The sequence below is a fragment of the Anabas testudineus genome, chromosome 11, assembly GCF_900324465.2.
Source record: "Anabas testudineus chromosome 11, fAnaTes1.2, whole genome shotgun sequence".
NCBI classification, from domain to species: Eukaryota; Metazoa; Chordata; class Actinopteri; order Anabantiformes; family Anabantidae; genus Anabas; species Anabas testudineus.
Genome location: NC_046620.1, coordinates 19,960,515 through 19,973,699, shown reverse-complemented (window position 1 = coordinate 19,973,699; position 13,185 = coordinate 19,960,515). Strand labels below are relative to the sequence as shown.

The 13,185-nt window shown below is 41.1% G+C and overlaps 1 protein-coding gene across 2 annotated transcripts in view; it reads right to left on the bottom strand.

Annotated features, from left to right (window-relative positions):
• Positions 1-13,185, bottom strand: part of fam135b (family with sequence similarity 135 member B) — a 29,883-nt gene that overhangs the window by 4,980 nt on the left and 11,718 nt on the right. Inside the window, exons 4-15 of one of the 2 annotated variants that reach the window (XM_026349388.1) lie at positions 12,995-13,055; positions 12,176-12,349; positions 11,556-11,682; positions 9,065-9,224; positions 8,311-8,360; positions 7,146-7,301; positions 5,307-5,380; positions 5,077-5,231; positions 2,982-4,989; positions 1,351-1,517; positions 860-951; positions 646-743 (exon numbers count right to left, since the gene is read on the bottom strand). In XM_026349388.1, coding sequence (XP_026205173.1) covers positions 646-743; positions 860-951; positions 1,351-1,517; positions 2,982-4,989; positions 5,077-5,231; positions 5,307-5,380; positions 7,146-7,301; positions 8,311-8,360; positions 9,065-9,224; positions 11,556-11,682; positions 12,176-12,349; positions 12,995-13,055 — 3,322 coding nt within the window. Of the gene's footprint in view, positions 1-645; positions 744-859; positions 952-1,350; positions 1,518-2,981; positions 4,990-5,076; positions 5,232-5,306; positions 5,381-7,145; positions 7,302-8,310; positions 8,361-9,064; positions 9,225-11,555; positions 11,683-12,175; positions 12,350-12,994; positions 13,066-13,185 lie in introns of both variants that reach the window. The other variant, XM_026349387.1, reaches the window with a different exon arrangement.

Here is a 13,185-nt window from a genome sequence, read left to right as displayed (position 1 = left end):
ATAACATCTTCCCAGCAGTGGGAAATATTAGATTCATGAAGCTATGTCTGTCACTTAGTTTAATTACTGCACTGCTACAGTGCTACACTGAAATCCCTCCTCGGCATGTGTGTTCCTTCTCATCTGTCTCCCACCAAACTAAATATAGAGGTAATGTGGAAACAACCAGATGCTGTTGTGGCAGTCCATTGCTTTTGTCTTTGATACTTACTCTCTAGAGAATGCCACAATAAAGAAAGTTAACAAAGTTGGCTAAGAAACTTAAAAAAAAAAAGGAAATTGGCACATTGAGGGCAATTAAGTGGGAAGATGAATAGCTTAATTTGTTGGGAACTAGGCAACACAGTGCTGCAAAGAAGCACAGTCTATCAAATGGGAAGTCAGAAAGGTATTGGCACTGTATGATAAGAGCTTTTCATCTATTTTGTGTCACTTACCCATTTTGAGTTTGTACAGTCTATATATTATCATGAAACAGTGCGAGGTAACAGTTCATGCTGGGCACAAACATGAATGTACAGACTCTGCTGCCATCTACTGACCACAGAAGATGCTAAAAAGATTGTCCCTGTACTGGATTGCCTCAAATAACCAATCATAATCAATCAAAAAATGAGTTGTCAGTACTGTTTCTATTGTACTGACCTTATTCTCCCTATGGTGAGGTTGTACAGCTGGATATGCTGAATGATCTCATCCAGCAACCTGTCTGTCATGGCGTCGAAATCTGCAAAAGTGTCACTCTGCAGAAGGAAAGCGTATCCATCAGCGCGCTACAAATTGCCTTAAAGCAATTTCACAAAATCTGACTATACGAGTTATCAGTTCGCTTCCATCACTGTCTTTTGCAAATGTATACCTGGTTCCTTTCAGACATAAGGAAGTCGAGCCTGGATCCCGGTAGCCCTAACTCAATAAAAGTCTTCACCAGCCGAAGGTCTGCGCTGTTTCCTGTAAGCGAGGCAGAAATTATTAACTCACTTTCTGTCTCAGTTCTTATACAGAATGTTCATTAATCATTTAAGAGATACCTGAAAGGAATTAGTACATTTACATTTACATTAAGTCGTTTAGCAGACGTTTTTATCCAAAGCGACTTACGAGTGAAGGAACAAGGCAAGAAAACAAAATCTAAGTCAAGAAGAAACAACATCAAAGCAAAGTGCTATCAAAAAAGTGTTTCTGTTTCAAGAGATGTGATTTTTTTTAGTATTTACATACTATACAGTGTGATATTTTAAGTTTGTAGGACATAATCTTAAGAGTATTACATATACAAAGTGCTGTGCATATGTCAGTTTAATAGCTATTACGTTCTTGTGGTGAACGTTCAGCCGTAGCCACACTCACCATCAAGCCCGTGGACACACACCACAAGGTGTATGCCGTCGTCAAACTCCTCATCGTCCTCCTCAGGGGGGAAGTAGGGCAGATCTGACGCCAAGAGAGGAAGGTCACTGTACAAGCTGGCCTGAAAGCTCAACTCTTTGAACAGTTCCTCTTTGGCTTTGAAGAAACTAGAGAAAAGGGAGATGACATTTCAAAAGAGAGATATTAAATTCTGTACATTAGTATAAATAAAAAAAATTACTTTCCAGTGATTGTGCAAAGACAAGCAAATATGGACAACCTTAGTTACACATGCACCGACAAAATGCTGGTTAAAGATGTCACTTTGCAGAAGTTTGAATAACAGTAAGTGCATCTCTTAAAGGTGACTCACTCCTACAGTTTTTTCCATAAGTTCCCAAATGCAATGAACTTGCATTTTTGTATCTGTTTAATTTTAGCTCACACAGCCCTCTTCCAAGCAAACTGAGGCTTATGAACAAACGCATAAACTCACAAGTAGCTCCTCTAAGTTTTACTACCCTGTCATCCCGCCAGGTTACAGATTTTAGCCTTGGAGGAGTCAAAACAAATCCGATTCCAGCTCCTGTGCTTTCAGTTAATCATGATGGATTTGTCTGCACACTCTTTGATGTGATTTAATACACTCAGGAGGCATTTCACCTCGTCTTGACTTCCTCGCTACAAATTTGCCCTCACTTCATTTTGTTAGGCTAGGCTTCCCAAGCATGATTAACTGCCAGCTACTGGTTCCGATGTCAACAGTCGTCTCTGCATACCCATAAAGCTTTGTGTGTTGCCCTTGTTTCCAGTAGTTGGTGTTGATTACAATCTCATGTGAGGTTGTGAGGATTTGATGACTTCCACATCAGAAATGTGCTATTCTTACTTGCTTGAACATACCTTTTTTAGACTTTAGAATTGGTGTAAATATTCTTTTCTTTTCTTTAAATATATTTTACATTTCTCATTTAGCCTCTAAGCCTCTGGAAGGGCAGGCCCAAAAAAATGCTTTTGATTGATAGCTGAGCTGACAAGTGCTCGGAGATATTTATTTGCATTTTAACAAATCCATGCTAGTTTAGCTACAGTAAAAACTTTGAATAGTGTTTAGTAGAACAACTGTATTCCCCGTGCTGAACAACCATACATGCTGTTAAAACCTTATGTGACCCGGGGTCCTCCAGTCTGCCAGTGGTGCAAAGACATTTGCTTAAGAAATGTTTCTAGGCTCACGCTTCGAACCAATCAGAGGATTTCAGTTAGATCTGATTAGTACATTGCAGCATTCTCATTTATTGTAACTTTATCATTTATTTTTATATTTTTGGAATGTTCAAAGTGCAAAATTGACTTGCTAAAATGCAATTCAGCTTGCTAATGTTAACATGTTTGTTAGCGTTTCTTCTGGCAGATGTTTGTTTGTTGGTCAGCAAGCTGCAATACAAAGCAAGAGGCCATGCTTGTTTGACGAATGGCTGACAAATCCTTTTTTCTATGTATTTCATTCCATTTGTAAAAAGACAGTATAAATAAAGAGGTCACAAGATTCACATATGCATGTTAGAGCAGACAGTGGCATGCTTTCAGCTGGGGTTTCAAACACATTTACAGCTAAAACACAAACTTACTTTAGCATTCGTTCATTGGTCTCATCATCCATGTTCAGGGGATTGAGCGAGGATGAGGAGATGATACCAAATGAGCCTAGGGGCTGATGGGTGATAGGAGAGGCAGCCTGGCGAGCGGACATTCCACTGATGGATGGAGAGTCTCTCAGAACTGAGGAAAACGGCAGACAGGTCGGCGCACATGACACTGACATGTTCACCACCTCCACCATCTTCTTATTCATGAAGGCCAGCCCCGAGTTAGGGATCTTAGAGGGCTTAGTCTGACCATCTAAAAGCTCTTTCTCACTAAATGATATCCCATTGAGATCGACAGGCGATGTGAAATCGTCGGCTATCAACCCTGTAAGGTCACTGGGCCTTTGTGAGTTTGTGGCGGCGGTATCACTCGAAAAACCGCTTGAGTGTTGAATCCCTGAAGGCTCTAGAGGTGTTCCAGAGGGTTCTATACCCTCCTGGTCATCAACGCCAAGCAGTTTAGTCTGATGTAAACTCTGGCATTCATCCCCACTAATTCTCTCCTGATCTGCTGCACTTTTATGCACGCACGCTTTGTTTCCACAGCTGCAGGGCACTGCTTCCGATTCAACAAGATGCACATCCTCGACTGAGGCGCTTACTCCACTGATGTTTGTTTGATGGTTCGTATTCTCCCCCTGGCTGCCAGTAACAGTGCTTTCCTTCACATGAGTGCATTCTACAGGCGCTTGTAAAAGCAACACTTCAGATACACCACTTAACACTGGCTTGGCTCTGTATGCCTCTGACAGGTACTGTGCAGGATTTGACGTTTCACAGTTAATACTCTCCTTGAGAATCAGGCCAAGGTTTGTTGCTGAACTTGTGTCTAGTAGAGATGATTCAGATTGCTCTGAATCCATGTGGTTGTTTGGAGAGGAGCAGTTGATTTTACAGGACACATCCTGGTGTTGCACTAAGCTCTTATTATCTGCATTCTGACTGAGCAGCACATGGTCTTCCTCAGTGTCTTCTGGACTACTTATTTGTGGTGCAGAGACTGACTTGGTCAGTTTGCTGAGCTGCCTCAGCTGCTGGTCCTCCTCATAGGGCAGGGAGCTAATAGAGGTGAGAGAGGCCTGTATGCCTCCACTAGGAATGCTTCCGTTACTCTCCATCTGTAGGCCCTCCAAAGAGCTGCGGTGGACCGGGTGGCGACACACTATTTGCTGTGGGATCTCTCGTTCGCTGGAGAAATCTAGAGGGGTGCGGCCTCGAAGTGCAGCCTCCACAGGCCACGCCACCGAGCTGGGCTCGCTCTCAATACCTGAGTCGGAAATAACTGAGGACGACCGTTTCATGATCTTGGTGCCAACCAGGCCTCCGCGGTGAGTAATGTCCTTCCTGAGGTCACCAGGAAATGAAGGTACAACTGGGTGTGCATAGGCAGTCTGCAGACTGTTAAGAGGAACGTCGTCACTCTCTTCATCAATGGAGTGATTTAATGGCATTGCAATGTCAGACTCTTCGTCATTGTTTTCAGTCTCCCTTGAATTAGTGTCATTTGTGGCATCACAATGTTGTGTGGCACATTCTTTTACATAAAGAGCAGACGACTCACCACTGCTGTTATTACAATCAATGAGAGGATTGTGGTTTGAAGAGAGAACCAGGAGTGCATCTCCTCTATATGCATCACAAGGCTTGACTGTGTTGTTCCTCTGGCCTGAACTGCCGGAGGAACAGTTCTCAACTTCAGCATGTTTTTTTGTTAGTTCCTTCGTGTTCTCTGTCTCTGTTTGTGGGTATTCATCAGGAGGAACTGGGCTCTGGATACTTCTGATGTTAGTGTGGGTCTTACTTTGCTCTGCTATTAAGGAGACGTATGTGGGCAGGTCCATGCAGTCATCACTGTCTAAAGGATTCTGGGGCGTTGCTGGTGATTTGGCTCCCGGGCCGCTTTCAAGAATCCTATTGGCAGCAGTGATTGAGGGATTGGAGTCGGTCTGCTGATCAGGGGCTGCAAGCACTGGCACATGTGATACCCACTCTGGAAAGACAGGGATTGCAGTTCTAGAAATGTTTTGTCTTCATAAGGTTTAAATATGACAGTGATTTCATCCAGCTTTTTAATTACCTGTTTGAAAAGAATCCACATATCTGTCTTCAAAGATGATAGGCAGGCTGTTCCAGTCTCCGTCGATGTCCAGGCACTCAACAGGCAAAGGAGGCATCTTAGTCAGGTAGTCTGAGCTCCGTACTTCTGCAGCTATCTGCCCATGTCTGTTAATTCTGAATGAGGCGAGTAATATTGTAAATAAAATTCACAGATTTCATTGTTCTTTTTCAGTGGAAGGTGATACTTACAGTTCCTCTTGAAAAGTCAGACATAACTCTTTGGGGTGTTTGGTGAAGAAGTATGCCTCAGAAAACCTCCGGACCTGGCATTTCCAGAAACAAACAACAATTTTCACCTTGGTGGAACACCAATCTCCCCTTTAATTGCAAAAACACGTAACATGATAAAAGCAGTCAGCCTAATCAGTCAAGCATTCAAAGTCTGCACACAAAGAAAGATTGAAATCACAGGTCCAAGTCTGTGAAACAAGCACAATCCAAAGCCTTCTCTTTCTCCGCCTCCAATTAGAAATGCATCATCCAGCAAAGTCATCCACTGTGACGGGCAAATCACCAGGAACACTCTTTCTGGTGTATTTTCACCCGACGATAATTACAGAATAAGTGTTAATTGAAATCCTCACTCCACTGGTGGGTGGAGGCATGACAACATTCCCTTGAGGTAATCTAATACCAAAGCAAACATGTTCATTATTTTCAGACAACTGAGACGAAACAGCGCCACATAAGAGAGCCTTGAGAGCTACTCCACTGTGAAGTACATATTAATATTAAACAGCCCAGTGATTAGACAGAAACTGCACTGGGAATTATATTAGCCTGCTCAGCTGGGTTTGAACTGAGGGTAGTGTGGCTTTCAAACGGCTAATATTAAAAGACTGCAGAGCAGAGCCCTGTGAGCTCAGGCTCTGAATGCGGGTCTGTGCTGACACTGAAATGATAAGAGAGCTGTGTCTTTTGTGTTAATGCTTCTAAGTTTAATATCATACTGCATACAAACAATTTATCACACTGCAAAAGTAATACTGCTGCATTCTGCTATAATAAATATAGTAGAATACTATATAAAAGCTAATGGTGAGTGCCTTTATGACTGTAGTAAACATGTAATTATTCACAGTCATTCAACAATTTAGAGAAAATTATACAAAAAAAGTCACTATCTGAGATTGTAAAATGTAAAATATATGAATATATTTTATGACATCAGCAAAGAAAATGTCTTCTGTTCTTAATCATGTGTGTAACTACCCCAATCAGAGCAGCTTTGCTCACTACTGCCATTAGTGATCTGGGGAGGCTGATGCCCAATTCAACTGAGCTTCTTGGTCATAGGGGGAGGTAGTGAGCTTTTTAGCACTCCAAAAGAGGAGAAGATGACGTTTCATTTGAAAACACAATTGGACAAACCACACAAAGGTGAGGTGTGAACTTTATGTTATCTAAAAAGAACTTTTTTAATTTAGCTAATTCATGAAAAATTTAAAACTGAAATCTCTCATTTATGACATTATTCAAATACTTCAAATTCAGTACATTTCGTACTAGTGTTTCTTAACTACATCTTGCCACAGTTTCATTGCATGGGTCTAAAAAGGGTCCCTTGAACTTCACTGTTTTTTTGCTGTGTTAAATGTTCAAATGAAGTGTGTAAAAACATCTGAAGCCAGGCAATATGTAGTGTAATTTAACATAGAGATTCCAACAGGTTAAAATGTCATTTTTACTATATGAGTCTGCTCAGAATGGTTTTTCAGCATCATGTCTGAGGATTTGATTCAATTGCTTCTAAAACATTTAAGAGATTTGTTAGCAGCACGCCTTAAGGAGCTGGTCGCAGACCTAACATGTCAGTTCTTATGAAACGTTTTGATTGTTGTGCAGTATTTTTGAATTTCAGCGTGGGTGCTAAGGACAGAAATGGCTCATTTTAAACGTTATTGGTACAAATTGTCATCACTGCACTCTAATGTGAGAGACTGCCTGGCCTGTTGCTTAGAGAACAAGCAGCAGACGATGACGTTTGAGCATTGTATAAGCCTGCCTTTGATGGAGTGTGACTCTCACCCTGAGCGTGTGGTGCTCCTGGGCCAGATAAGAGAGGATGTGGGGGTTGAGCACAGCGGCCTCCAGGAAGCGGCTCCACAGAACAGCTAGCTGGGAGCAGAGCTGGCTCACGTCCCTGCTGATTTGCTCTGCTACCTTCTCATGGCCTTCCTGCAGCTGAGGGCACACATATGAAACAGACAAAAAAATGTGTATGTATATAAATATATCTGAGAATGGCATTCATGCCATACCAGTGTCTGTTAAAGTCCTATACCAGCACATCTAATTCTTAAGTGATCACCTGAATCCTGTTTAACTTTTGCAGGAGTGTTTTCCAGTTACCCAACAGTAATGTAAAAATATTGGTGAATAATTGTTTTAATTGAATTATTCAAATTCTGCAAACATCACGTCATTTACGTTACATTGAGGTGTTGTCATTTCCTTTAAATGTATAATCTAAATAACATGTTTTATTTAGAATTTAGAAGAAATATTGTCAGAAATAAAACCAAACTGAACAAAAGAAAACACCAATACATGTACCCATAAAGAATAAAAATCTTAAACACTGTTTATTTTGCATCGGTCCCTTTTTTTTTTCCAAGAGCTGTCTACATAAATATATTATAATACACAACACAAACCCTTTATTCTATGATACATTTTCCATTTTTTATTTAGGATCTTTGGTATCTGACCCGAGGACTACCAGTCTTCCTTGTCTTTGGATTGTTGTAGGAAACCCGTGTTAAACTCATCATACCCGTCTACATACCTCTGCATTTGAGAGTTTTTTTTGTGGCTCTGTGATTGCCATTCTTAGTCAGTAAACCAAATATTCTAAATTACACACATCGTCCTGAACACAGACAAAGTATGTAATGGATTTAAATAAATCAAGTTTTCATCCATATACTGGTAAATTAAGTCATTGCACTATTTGTCCTAGTGTGTGCTTACACTCTACTGCTTGAAGCCATGTATCTCCCTTTCAAATTTAATGTTAACCTTATATCTAGAAGAAACTGTACGTAAAACAGCTTTATGTTTTTTTAATAACCACAAACGGCTCGAAATGTAATCTGGCTAGAACAAACAAATCACAAATACATTGGAAAACCTAACTGTCCATTACAAGACAACGTGGCTGTGGAATATGTGGATATACAGTAGTTCATACCTGTAACTCTATAGTGAGCTGGTTTAGAGTTTCTTCAACAGGCAGCACCTCTGTGGAAAGAAAACAAATTTGCTTAGGGCAAAGGTTTTCATTACACCAAGTGCACCAAGCTAGAAGACAGCATCATCACAGGAAGTCACATGTTTGATTTTAAAAATCTTTTCACTACTAATTTGGACCAACATAAAGCTCAAAGCTGAAAAATGATCCTCTTTGGGACTAAAGGCTAAAACTGTAAAAGTAAACTATAAGTTGAATAAAATAAATGATATGAAAAGCATTGCTAAAGGTTAGAAAACTTAATTGTGTACTATGTATCAGTGGTGGAAAGTAAATCAGTGTATTTGTAGTAGTAATGTGCTTATTGTGAGGAATTTTATTTGATGCTCTCTGCACTCTGCTGCATTTCAGATGCAGGTAATATACTGCATTTTCACACAGTACTACCACACAGTAAATTTAATTTGTTCGAATTAACTCCACCTCACTTAATCAGTAATAATTATCCAATACTTTATGCATTAATAGTCTGAAGGAGATGAATATGAATATTGTTTACTTCTACTTTTGTTACTCTAGGATATTTTACTGATATGTATTTTGCTGGAGTGAAAAGGGTTGTTCATGTTTCTTGTGTAATTGATTTTTAACTTTTTCATTCTACATAAATTCTCACTTTCAATCCTTTATTTGAAGATAATAATTTATAAATACATAATATAGAATTGGTACACAAAGCTTTGCCTTTGCTCACCTGAGTCCAGTGGCGTCTGCTGCAGCTGTGGGATTTCCTTCATCAATGCGGTGTAGTAGGTGTGCAGGCCTCTGTGTGCCACCAACAGGAGGCGACAGAGCCTTCGGTGCCACGTATGAGCTCTCTGCAGGCAGTTTTCACTGGGCACATAAAAGCTTCCCTGCAGAGAAGGAGGCACAGAGGAAATGTCAGCTGCTGTGTAGTTCAACAGTCACCTCTGATAAAAATGGCCTGCCTTAATGACTAACATGCACACTTACGTGAACTTTATACCTGCAACTGCTACGGTTGTGGAGGCTTTTCAATGACTTTGTGAAATTGAGCTTCTGATTATTCTGCCAACATAGCTTGCAGTTGGTTGTAAACGCAGATCAATACATGACAGTGTAATGACAGATGATGGAGAGAAAACACAAATAACTTGTGCAGTTCACGGAGAGTCTCCACTGCTTTGAGTAACTTAGAGAAATGTGAGCTGTAATATGGACCATGTTTCCAGCAGATGGCTCTCTAACAGTGCAGTAGAGATATTAACTGAGTTTCTCCATTGCAATTTACAGTATGTGTTGAGTGTAACACAAGTCTTTGACCACACAGCTACAAATCTCCACAGCCTTGATGCCCTGATCATGTCTTTCATTTATCTTCTTGCAGCCTTCATAAATGTGACGGGACGCTGTCCTCGTCTCCCACATGAGAAGTGCTTCCCATGGCTGGGATGTTTTGTGAGCGCCAGTGGGGCTCAGAACTTTGAAAGGCATGTAACTCCTGCGTATCTGAGGATGTACTGTAATTTGCCTCTAGCGAGTAAAGTCACCGGCCCTATCATCATAACTAAACACGCTCTGTAATTGCAGCGGTGCCGTTTGCCCCAACCAGGAAGGAACATCTGTATGTTTACTTTTATAATTCTCTTCAGCTTTATAGAGGCTTGCTGGGATCAGTCTGTGAGCGAGAAAAAAAAGCTATGTTTCTTTATGAACTGGTCATTACCTGAAACCATAGTTTCTCTCTGTGCTGACAATGATTTTGCTGCTTTTGTTTGCTGCTGTAGAACCTTTTTACTTCACTGTCGCAGTGTGCGGTGGTATCTAAGCCCCCAATTACTGCTGCTGTCATAAGTTCTATATTGTTGAAAAGGAACATAAAGTTCTGACATGATGTCTTAGTTTGTTTCTTCGCAACTGGGTTTTATTTCCACCTGAAACAGCCCCTACTCTCACATCTAACACCATTATTTTCCTCCCAAAACTTCCCTTCCTTTCGAAATGTAACAGCTGATATCAGTGGAAATCTACACGCGTTAAAGTTTTTCTTGCAGAAATAACAACATTTAGGGAAAATGCTGCGGTGTTAAGGGGGAGAGTGCTGAAAGCAGAGTGCAGCCGCAGGTAAACCTCTTTAAATAAATAAAGTCGAAGGAGAAGGCAGCTTTGTGTGCAGATTTCACCTGCAGCTATGTTGTACGTGGCGCTTGTGAGCAGAACTCATTACTGTGATCAAACGAAACCCCCCTGCCTGAGCTTATTAAAGTGCCCAGTCAGGAGTGGGAGTAAAAACTAAGAGCAGGAGGGGCGGGGGGGCAACTGGTGCGCTCATTAAGATTTACAGTGTTGACTGTGACGTCTGCAGAGACCTGACAGATGCATGTTATAAAACGTTTTGAGGAAATTTGAGGATCTTAGTTAAATCAAGAGGAATGTTTGGTTTTTCCATTTTATGTTGCTGTAAAGGTGACAGAAATGTGTTGTTGTCTGAGATGTCAATGAAAAACTACAGTACACTACAGTAAAGTATACTGTTTGAAATTATTCTTAATTTTAGGTAATGCTAAGAGTGAAATGATACCTGTCTGCATGGTAAATATAAAGCTACAGGCAGGAGAATGTTGTCTTAGCTTAGCAGAAATACTGAAGGCACAGCAAATGTAAGTTGGTATGTGTATGTTTAACTTTGGTATAAATGAGCACAGAGACATGAGAGGGAGGCGACAACACCATCACTTCCAGTGAGATCTGCTATCACATCCAGATGCTAAGTGTGGAGTCTACGTGCCCGGGCAGGTGGGTTAATCAGATATTATGAAAAGCAACTGTGCAGCACAGTAGTAATCTCTGTGCTGGCTTTTGGTCTTCAAGCCTCCAAGACTCCATGGAGCCCAAACAAATCACTGAGTTTGTGAGACAGATGCAGGATCTGTAATTCAGAGCAGAATGACTTTCTGCTCTTGGGCTGAATCCCTGTTGCTTCTTGATGACATGCCAAAACAAATCACATCTGAATCCAACGGATTCTGTCCCCAAACCAAAGTCGTGTTTACGTCACTACTTGGCATTTAGCTGCTTACAAAAACCAGAATAACCAGCTGAAAGAGGGACAGCACACAGATTGTTTTTTTTTTTAGCTGTTTTCAGCTTTGTGAAACAAAATGGGCTTTGACTTCCTGTGCCTTTGTATTTGAATGCCGCTGAGCTGCTAAAGGTTAACATACCTCAGAGATGACAGGCTTGCAGTAGCCAGCTCCAAACACGAGGTTCTCTACAGACATGGCAGATGGGTCACCAGCGCTCTCTGGTGAGCCCTTCCCCAACCATGAGCCCTTTCCTGTACGTGCGAAGCTGTAGAGGGAACAGGGAGGACACATGCAGGGTCAAACCATGAGTGTGTGTGTGTATGTGTGTGAGATGGAAGACGCTTAAGCTGAGAGATGGGAGCTGCTACTGTTCCAAATGAATAAAGTGCTGCAGTAATCTATGTAATGCATGGCTAAAGACAGAGTTTATGATATTGACAGGTGAATTCATCAGATAAGTGTTTAGAAATCTATTTATTCAAGCAGCTAATGGACACACTCTTTACTGTGACTGCCAGAATAAATACCGAGAGGAAAAAGCTTTGGCGGTATTCTCTAGAGTTCTTCTCTGCTCTTGATATTCAAACAATTACAGTTACATACTCCCATAGTTTTTACTCCTTGGTGCCATAGTAAGAATTTTGAATTAAAAGAGAGCAACTGAGAATTCCTTACAAGGCCATGGAGCACATCCCTGATTAATTTTTGAGGTCAAAAAAGACACAACGGAAAAGTAAGATCCCTCCTCCTAACTCTACCTGATCAGCGGCTGATGTAAGGCAACCAGTGAGGCATGTATGGAGACAGAAATGACGGAGAGGTGGAAGTAGTCAAACATGACCGGGACATGGTGGTGGAGGCCTCTCCTCGGGTGGAAGTGTAGGCTGAGGGTCCGACTGCTGATCATTGGGACTGTTGCTATCTCTGCCAACCTGGGAAGTGGAAAGAGAGACTCATGCTTCACTAATAAACAACAACAAACAACAAATACTTTGACATGGGTCTTAAAGATATACTCTGCAGAAAACCTTGTTTCTTTTTATTGAAAAAGCAATGTTTGTATTACTACATCAAACACTGGAGATTCTGCCCCTTGGTAAGAAAAAGGGAGCAGTTCTTTATTCAGAGTGGGATCTGTCACTGATAAAAGTCTTTGCCTTGTGCCAGACTTATTAAAAGATGTCTGAGAATGAGGACAGTTGCTCAGCAATGATCTAATATCCTAATATATCTAACGGTGTCCTTGTAGCTAAGAAACAAAGAGTCTGAGAAAAAGCCATCCAATCATCTTGACTGGAATGACAACAGAGGTCTAATAAAAATTCTGCAGTCATACAGACTCTGGGTAAAAGCAGAGTCCATACTAATTCACTCCATAATTCAGCCAAGCTGCAAGTACTGCAATGACACAGGTATATCAACAACAGAGGTATTGAGCTGCGGGTTGATACAGGTACACAGAACAGGTGTATGCGCACACACACACACGCACGCATGCACACACACACACACACACACACACACACACACACACACACACACACACACACACACACACACACTGCTCAGAAACCTACTGCTGCTCATTGTCGGTGAAATGAAGATCCAGTTTCAACTGAAAGTCCACCTCACTCAAGGCTTCCTCCAGCTGCAACACATACAGAAGTGTTGTAAATGTCAGAATAATACAGGAGAGGAGCTGACATCAAACTGACATCAAACTCCAAAATAATGCAAACATCCTGGTTCTAATGACAGTATACATATC